The 9716-nt window shown below is 50.2% G+C and overlaps 1 protein-coding gene across 1 annotated transcript; it reads left to right on the forward strand.

Moving 5' to 3' along the window:
- The first annotated feature begins 1439 nt into the window (after positions 1 to 1439).
- LOC112118738 (zinc finger protein 260-like) lies at positions 1440 to 7915 on the forward strand. Its single transcript, XM_026652155.1, has 2 exons — positions 1440 to 1702; positions 4521 to 7915. Exon 2 carries the CDS (start codon positions 4937 to 4939, stop codon positions 6896 to 6898), a length of 1962 nt encoding a protein of 653 aa, XP_026507940.1. The 5' UTR covers positions 1440 to 1702; positions 4521 to 4936; the 3' UTR covers positions 6899 to 7915.
- The last annotated feature ends 1801 nt before the right edge of the window (positions 7916 to 9716 follow it).

Below are 9716 nucleotides of genomic sequence, written 5' to 3' on the forward strand. Positions count from 1 at the left end.
TTTAGTAAGTGCGGGGCCCGATTCAAATACCCGGCGGCAGTCCAGGTCTTTGGCGGCAATTCGGCGGCGGGCCCTTCACTCGCTCCGGGTCTTCTGCGGCACTGAAGGACCCGCCACCAACGTGCCGCCGAAGACCAGGAGCGAGTGAAGGACCTACCGCCAATGTGCTGCCAAAGACCCAGACCGCCCCCCCCCAGGTGAGTGAAAAAATTTAAAAGGCGCCTAAGTTAGGCGCTCTTCTTTAGGGCGCAGAGCTAGGGTGACCAGATGTCCCGATTTTATAGGGACAGTCCCGATTTTTGGGTCTTTTTCTTATATAGGCTCCTATTACCCCCCACCCCCGTCCCAATTTTTCACACTTGTTGTCTGGTCACCCTACGCAGAGCCCTCTTAGACGTGGGGCCCAATTCGGGGGAATCGCCCTAAAGCCGGCCCTGCCTGCAATAGACCCAGAACCTCTTGCTGAGTTACTGAAGTCCTCAAATCGTGGTTTAAAGACTTCAAGTTACAGAGAATTCACTCTTTGCACTAATTTAAACTTGTAAGTGACCCGTGCCCCATGCTGCAGAGGAAGGTGAAAAAACCTCAGGGCCTCTGCCAATCAGACCTGGGCGAAAATTCCTTCTTGACCCCAAATATGGGGATCAGTTAGACCCTGAGCATGTGGGCAAGACCCACCAGCCAGACACCTGGGAAAGAATTCTCTGTAGTAACGCCCCATCTAGTGTCCCATCACCAGCCGTTGGAGATATTTGCTGCGCGCAGTCGCAGATCGGCTACATGCCATTTTTAGCCAATCCCATCATACCATCCTCTCTATAAATTTACCAAGCTCAGCTCAGTCTTGCAGCCGGTTAGGTTTTTTACCCCAATTGCTCCTGTCCGATAACACCTGGCAGAATCCATCCCTCTCAAGCGCCGTGCCTCAGTTCCCTTGCCTGTCAAACAATTCGTTCTCTAGCTAATCTATCGGTGGGAGGTGCTAACCGGGTCCCAGCACGCTGGCATTTACACACCAATATCTTGGTCCTCCCCGTAGGGATACAGTGAGCTGCTATTGGGGTGCAAAGGTCGCATGCAGTGGATCAGAAGGTATTGAATCCATTAGGACATGGCCCCTTCAGGTCCTGGGGGGGGGGGGACTCTGAGCACTAGATGACAGCGGCCTTGTTGCAGCCTGGTGCTAGGAGCTGCAGGTTTTTGAACCCCCGGATTTAGAGGAAAACATACTGGGCCGGCCCAGCTCCGGGTGCCTGCTCCTGTCCCATTGCAATCCAGGGGCCTTTTGCCAGGGCCAGCAGGATTTCTGGGAGAAACTACAATTCCCAGAAGGCTCTGCGAGCTTGGGAACATTCCAAGCGAGCCCGGTTCCCCGCAAAGCTAACGGTGCAGAAGAAAGGACCCGGGGTGAGATTCCCCCCCCCCCCTTTCCTCGCGCCGCCCGTGCACGGGATCGCGGCCGCGCTGAAATCCAGCCCGGCACTGTCCGACTGCAGAGTCCAGCCTCTCCCCCGGCGCTCACCCTTTGCTGCTGGTCTTTGTTTCGTTTCACCCTTCCTCCGGTAGCTCTCCCTGCACTGGGCACAGACTTCCTCTCGGTCAGCAGCAGCTGCGATTGCAACAGAAGTTGCAGCCAAGTCACAAACCAGGTTGTCCCTGGGGTTCCAGGGGAGGAACATGCCTGCAGGGATGCACTGCTCAGGTAAGACCTTTTCTGCAAACGGCTCGGGGGTGTATTTCACATCCTAGCCCAAAGGAGGACGCTCCCCCCCCCACACACCCGGGAAAGGGATCATAGTCTGCCCTCAATTCAACCCCAAATCAGTGGGGCGGCGGAGTTGGCCCTGGCCCTCTGTGATCTGGATACTAGAAAATATCAGTGGGGATTTGTTCTTTTGATCTGGTCCAAATTTAGTAAGAAACGAGCTGTGTGGCATTTGCCAAAACTAAAAGGCAGCTCAAATGTTTTCCTGGAAAGGGACCGTGGTGATCCTCCAGTCTGGCCTCCCTCCTGCATAACACAGGCCGGAGAATTTCACCTACTGATTCCTGTCTCGGGTCCAATAATGGGTTGGGTGTTTGTGCATCTCTCTTAACAAGACATCCAGTCTGTTTAAAGATTCCAGAGATGGAGAGATGACTGCTGCTAATCCCTTCCAATGTTAATTACCCTCACTGGTACAAATATGCTGTTGAACTTTACTGACACAATTTCCGGCCACGGGATCTTGTTATGCCTTTGTCTGCTAGTCTGAAATACCCTCAGAATTCTGGGCTATGATCAAGTCACCTCCGTTGCTGGCCCAGATAGAATCTTTAAATACACACACCAGAATCAAGCCAGGATTCTGCTTGGAAGAGGATATTTTTTGTTTGTTTTTTCAATTAAAGCATTCCAGGTCATTTTCTCTATTATCGTCCTATGTAACACCATATTCAGTTCAGTTCATACAGCACTGCTACTAATGCAGGGGACAAATGATGTTCTGTTCAATATCTTCATCAATGATTTAGATAACGGCATAGACAGTACACTTATAAAGTTTACGGACGATACCAAGCTGGGAGGGGTTGCAAGTGCTTTGGAGGGTAGGATTAAAATTCAAAATGATCTGGACAAACTAAAGAAATGATCTGAAGTAAACAGGATGAAATTCAGTAAGTACAAATGCAAAGTACTCCGTTTAGGAAGAAACAATCAGTTGCACACATGCAAAATGGGAAATGACTGCCTAGGAAGGAGTACTGCGGAAAGGGATCTGGGGGTCATAGTGGATCACAAGCTAAATATGAGTCAACAGTGTTACACTTGCAAAAAAAGTGAACATCCTTCTGGGGTATATTAGCAGGAGTGTTGTAAACAAACTTGAGAAGTAATTCTTCTGCTCTACTCCGCGCTGATTAGGCCTCAACTGGAGCATTGTGTCCAGTTCTGGGCACCACATTTCAGGAAGGATGTGGATAAATTGGAGAGAGTCCAGAGAAGAGCAACAAAAATTATTAAAGGTCTAGAAAACATGACCTATGAGGGAAGATTGAAAAAATGGGGTTTGTTTTGTCTGGAAAAGAGAAGACTGAGAGGAGACATGATAACAGTTTTCAAGTATGTAAAAGGTTGTTACAAGGAGGAGGAAGAAAAATTGTTTTTCTTAACCTCTGAGGATAGGACAAGAAGCAATGGGCTTAAATTGCAGCAAGGAAGACTTAGAGGTTGGACATTAGGAAAAACTTCCTAACTGTCAGGGTGGTTAAGCACTGGGATAAATTGTGGAGGTTGTGGAATCTCCATCATTGGAGATTTTTAAGAGCGGGTTACACCAACACCTGTCAGGGATGGTCTAGATAATACTTAGTCCTGCCAATGAGTGCAGGGGACTGGACTAGATGACCTCTCGAGGTCCCTTCCAGTCCTATGGTTCTATGAATCTCATTAATTTCAGCAGGAGCTGAGCTGGTTTATCCGAAGGCAGAATTGCAGTCCATGCAACTGAATGAAAAATAGTTCTCATCTGCAGTTTTTTGTCTGTTTATCTGGCCAGTTACCCGTGTGACTCTTGGTATCTGAGCGCTGTACATTGGCAACCGCTCCACCCAATCAGCAGCGCAATATACGTACCTCGTCCGCACTTTCACTGCTGTATCCAGAGGTTTAGAAATCTCCCATTTCCACGCTTCCCTGCCTTTAAAGCAGTAGTTACTTTCCTACTTCCTGCTTTCTTAGCCCCCTCCACAACGGCATCCCCCCAACATCCCGTTCCCTCAGCGACAGCATCCCCAATGTCCTATCCCTGCGGCGACAGCATCCTCCAGTAACCCATACCTTCCTCACTTCTGCCTTCAGGCCTCCCTCCTTGTTGGAATTCTAGGAAATGATTTCCTATGCATATGTGGCCTTGTGGTTCAACGGTCCGAACTTGTCCAATGGACAGGGCAGAGCACCTAGATTCCACCACTTCCAAGGTCACACAATCTAACCTTTCTGTGCCTCAGTTTCCCCATCTGTAATATGGAGGTAATGATACTTCCCTGCCTTTACAAAGTGCTTTGAGATCTGCCAATGAAAAGTGCCAAGTGTTAATATTGCAAATGCTGCCAACTTTGATTTTATCCTAACTTTTGAAAAGGTTAGCCTCTCTGTGCCTCCATTTTCCTATCTGAATAATGAGGCAAGTCATAATTGTTATTGTGAGGCTTAATTAATTAACATTTGTAAATTTCCTTGAGATCCTCAGATAAAAAAAGACATAATTAAAGGGATTATTCTTACTGTAACCCGCTGGTGAGTGTGTGTTACACATCCTCCGCAGTGCCTGATCCACAGAGGAGAGGAATCTGTTTCAGCCGCACCTCTAGAGCCTTTGCTCTTTAATGTAAGCTGTAGCGGCTCAGGCTTTTAGCTCTGGAGGTTCCTGGTTCAATCTCTGGTGTGTCAGCCAAGATGGCAGCCATCACATTAGCACAAGCAGTCTTATCAGTAGCACATGGAATAATATCTGGACTTTCTTTTTGCTTTAATCCAGCATGCTAAACCTCCAAGACTGACTGAGGCATACGACGAGAACAGGAGCCCCACCGCAATGACCAGGGAAAGGGAGTTCTGAATGTTAAGAGAACAGCTCTGCTGTTGGGTTGAAAGAAAAAACTCCATGAGAAAATGCAACCCAAGGAAGAACCAGAGCCATCCAGTTAGCTGCATGACCTTTGGCACCTCAGTATCTGTGCTGCATGTTGTCAATCTCTCCTCCTGCTCAGCAGAGCAACCAGGGCCCATCAGCTGCACTTTGACTATTGCATCATTGACTTTTCTATAACCGCCCCTTGCCAACCTTCCAACAGTCCCTCTCCATCCCCTCCACCGGCTCCCTAGCAGCTGCCTGGCCTACCAGAGAGAACCCAGACACAGAAGAATCACATCCACGTGCTGTCTGGCGCCACCATGAAAGACCCTGCAAAGCGCGCGGCCCAGAAGACGCATATGTGCCCAGACTGTGGGAAATCCTTCAGCAAGAAGGGAAATCTGAAGAGACACCAGCGGATCCACACAGCAGAGGAGCTCTACCCGTGCGGTGAGTGTGGGAGGCGCTTCACCACGAGGGGACACCTTACCACCCACCAGAGCATCCACACCGGAGAGAGGCCTTTCCAGTGTGACGAGTGCGGACGGTGCTTCCGGCTGGAGATATGCCTGGCTGCCCACCAGAAGACACACACCAAAGGCGGGCCGTATATCTGTGTCCACTGTGGGAAGAGCCTGAGCACACGCATCTACTTCAGCATCCACATGAGAACCCACAAGGAAAAGCGGCCGTACGCCTGCACCGAGTGCGGGAAGAGCTTTGTGAAGAAGGGGACGCTGACGGCACACAAGGAGATACACAAACGGGATAAGCCTTTCAAATGCTCCGACTGCAGCCGGTGCTTTGGCCAGAGCGCAACACTGGTGGCTCACCAGAAAATCCACCTCCGCGGGGGGCCATTCATATGCACCGAGTGCGGGAAAAGCTTGAGCACCAAGAGGTATTTTAACGTCCACCAGAGGAACCACGCAAAGCAGAGGCTACAGGAAGCCACTGGACATGTAAATGGCGTGCCTCTCCGGGTCATCCAGATTAAAGAGGAACCGGACGTGACCTTCAAACAGGAGGATAGCTTTAGCCTGGGGAAGAACGTTACAATACCAGGAGCTCACTCAGAGGACGGACCCCAGGAAGGTCCTGCTTGTGGAACCCAATCCAGCCCAAAGATCCTTGTTAGCACTCCGTGGGGAATCCAGACTAAGGAGGAACCAGACACATACCCCGAACACGAGAGAAATATCATTACAGTAGCCCACCAGAACTCTTACATTAAGGAGGAACCACAAGCCAGCCCCGACTATGACAACCAATTCAATCCAAAGATGCCTCTCTTTCCTCCATGGGGAATCCAGGCTACAAAGGAAGCTGGGGTGGACAACGAACACCAGAGGGATGTCACTATGATCGGCAGTCTTGCGGCATGCCAGAAACCCCGCATCAAGGAAGAACCACAGGAGAGCACCGACCATGGAAGCAACTTCAGTCAAAAGACATCTCTTGGCACCATCCAGAGGATCCAGATCAAAGAGGGAGCCGGGGCAGATGGCGAACATGGGGAAAGCTGCAGCCCAAAGAAAAAACACAGAAAACGCCAGAGAACCAGCGAAGAGGGGACTTCTGGTGCATGTACCGAGAGCCCGGCAAACACAAAATGCAAGAAAAATCCCTTGACGAAGGACGGTCCCAAAGCGGAGAGGATATTTCCGTGTCCCGAGTGTGGGAAAAGCTTCAACCAGAAGTCGAATCTTACTAGGCACCGGAAGATCCACACCAGTGAGGGGCCTTATAAGTGCAACGAGTGCGGGGAGAGTTTCCGGATGAACAGGAAGCTCATCAGGCATCAGAGGATCCACATGAGCGAGCCCTTTAAATGCACCGAGTGTGGGAAGAGCTTCACCCAGCGGTCAAACCTCGTGAGGCACCAGCGGATCCACACCAGGGAGGAGCCGTACAAATGTCCCGAATGCGAGAAGACCTTCAATCAGAAGGCCAACCTCTTCAGGCACCAGACGATCCACATCAGGATGGGACCGTGCAAATGCACCAAGTGCGGGAAATGCTTCACTCAGAAGAAAAACCTTATTAGACACCAGACGCTGCACTCCAGGGGCGGGGCTTATAAATGCACGGTGTGTGGGAAACGGTACAGGCTGAAGAAATATCTGAGGAGGCACCAGAAAATCCATATGAGGGAGGGACCCACCGGGCGTGCAAAACGGGGGGGAAAGCTGGGGGCACCGGCGAGCATTAGCAACCACCCCCAGACCCACCCAGAACAAAGAGCGCTCCCGGCTGTGAAAAGTGAGGAGAGCAACCTCTAGCCACAGAGCAAAGCCCACCAAGGAAGGTGATAAGCATGGACCAAATTCTGCAGTCTTTAGTGGAGCAAAACTCCTACTATAAACAGAAGGAGGCAGTGTGGCTGGGATTCAGGAGACCTGCGTCCAGTTCCTGGGTCTGTCACTTGGGCAAGTCAGTTTCCCTCCCCGTGCCTCAGTTTCCTCATCTGTAAAATGGGGTTAAGGATACTGACCTCCTTGGTAAAGAGCGAGGTAGTAGAATTATTAACCAGAGATTTGCTCCATTGAAGAATGCGGAGTTTAGCCCAATCAGCCCCAACTCTTAAACAGGCTGAATGTATTAAACAGGTGCAAAGCATTGATTTCGATTGTACCATTTTGCTTCTGGAAAAGAAGTGGGGAATGTATCTGCTGAGCCTGGCTCTGAGAAATGGGCATCGCCCACATGGACATCACTCCCATCGATATCAGAGGTCAGCTCTGGGACTGAAACTTGGGATGAAATGCAGCAGACATAAAGGCCAGGCTTTTCAAACCGGGGGGGGGGCCGACATTAGGCTGCAGAATGAAAGATGTCTCAGGCTGGGCACCTAACATGGAGATACTCAAACTCAGTGGCCACTTTTGAAAATTTGGCTGGCAGTGAGCAAATGCTGCTCTCCCAGTACATCTACGCTGAAGTTGGATGTGTACTTTCCAGCTTGGGTAGACGTACACACACTAGCTTTGAGAGAGTAGGAGTCCCCTGCCATCTAGGAGACCAGCCCGCGACTCCATGAAACACACAGTTCTCTTAATCCCAGAATAAACACTACTGGACAATCCCTGCACTTGCTCAGTACCAACCAGGTCCTTCCTAGTTCAAAGACAAGGCCTGGGTGAAAGTTAATACATGAGCAGGGACAGGTGGTCACAATGAGGTGGGGAAGAGTCACAGGAGTTTATGACACCAGCCACATCATGCAATGAGACTAAAGGCTTGTCTACGCTTGAAACGCTACAGTTCTCCCATTGACATAAGTGATCCATCTCCCCGAGAGGTGCTAGCTAGGTCAACGGAAGGTAGTGCTGTCTACACCAGGGGTTAGGGCAGCATAACTACGTCGCTCAGGGGGGTGGGTTTTTCACACCCCTGAATGATGTAGCTGGGTCGACCTTATTTTTTGGGGTAGACCGGGGCTGAGCTAGCATGCTAAACACAGCAGTGTAGCCACAACGACATGGATCTCGGAGAGGGTTGTGCTCTGGTGGTTAGCCCGTGCCACCGGCCACTTCCTAAAAATATTGCTCTAGCTCAATCAGAGCTAGCACATGTACACCTCCCCGAGCTGGAGCTGACACCTTCGCTGCAGTGTAGACGTCCCCTCGGCCATATCCATGCAAAGCTGGTGCCTGGGTGTAAGCGAGAGCGGCCATCTCGGTCTAGCATCTTGCTATGTCTGTGGCTAAAGGAAATAGAAGATCTTCCAGAAGCATCAATAGCTTCAGCAGACCAGGATAGGTGCTCTTTCGTACTCTCTATTTTTTCCCCAGAAAGTGACTCTGAAGGTCACTACGGGATTTTGAATTTACTGGGCATTATTTAGGGATTAAAGAAAGAAGCAATCACAATCCCTGGGACAGGCTGCACCCCTTGTGGACTGGGGCCTCCATGGACTAGAAGAACAGAAACCCTTTATCCTTTAGATCGGTCCGGTTTCATCGTGCTTGTGCGGTGAGAGCTGCGAAGTGGCTTGGGGGCAAGTAACAGAGTTCACCACTCTTTCTTGCTCTCTGCTACTTCGTTATAATGGCATGTATTCCTCAGACTATGGGATCTTTAATGTGGTGGGTTCGCTGGCAGGGGGCACCACTGGGGCTTGAAGAACATTGGCAGACCAGAGATCTGGAGGGAGCCCGAGACCAGCACAGCCAGACACTGCACCCAACCACCCCAGAGTGCTCTCAGCAACGTTGCTTATGTGACTGAAGTGAACACAGCAGCTGAGGGACGTGCACTAAGGATCACTGCGTAGCTGGAATTCTTATAGGAGTAGAGTCAAGTCAAGTAGTGGTCAGTTATTAGGCATTAGTTCTACAGCTTGATTTTGTCTATGAAAAGGAAGCTTCTCCTTCATATCATCCCCCCAAGAGAGGTTGCACACAATGGGCTTAGATTTACCCCCATGGCATAGGTGTTGCAGCGATCGTTGAGCCCAAGGGGCAGGACTCATGTCTGGGCAGGAAGGCAGGTGGCTGCAGAGGGAAGGACAATTTTAATCTCTGTCTGGGGTCTCCATAGGAACCACACTGGAGGAGGTGGCCTAGGAGATAAGCTGAATCAGTCCATCTCCTGGATGGTAGTGCCCAGTCCCTTGGGACTTGATCCACGCCAGGTAGACTGTCAACCTCCAGGGGCATGGAGATTGCGTTGCACTAGAAGAACACGGTGGAACGTAGGCAATGAATCTAGGACAATATACTAGGCCTCCCACAGCAGGGAATATACCAGAGCTCCTCACTTGAGGGCCCGAGTGTGTAACCAAGAGAAGAATTATTTATCCCCCCATTCTTTGGATGTAATTGTTTTCTTCTCCTTAGACTAGTTTTGTGGCCTAGAGATTTACCCCGGAGGAAGCCGCTGTTTGAGGATTTTGCTTTGTGTGTCGATACTTCTTTTAACAAGATACATAGAACAATAAGCTGCCCTCCATCCATCTACTCCGCTTTCCCAGGCATCGCTGGGCATAGCACCATGGACCGAGGGCAGCAGCCGGACCTCAGCTCGTGGGGGAAACCAGTACTGACAGATTATACAGTCTCCTCAATAAAGTAAGTATTTTAAAAAACCAAACAAAAA

This window comes from Terrapene carolina, unplaced genomic scaffold (genome assembly GCF_002925995.2).
Source record: "Terrapene carolina triunguis isolate 2854851 unplaced genomic scaffold, T_m_triunguis-2.0 Scaffold111, whole genome shotgun sequence".
Taxonomy (NCBI): Eukaryota; Metazoa; Chordata; order Testudines; family Emydidae; genus Terrapene; species Terrapene triunguis.

Bases quoted from the DNA above. Each gene is read 5' to 3' on its own strand.
- LOC112118738 (XM_026652155.1), top strand. From the start codon at position 4,937: ATGAAAGACCCTGCAAAGCGCGCGGCCCAGAAGACGCATATGTGCCCA.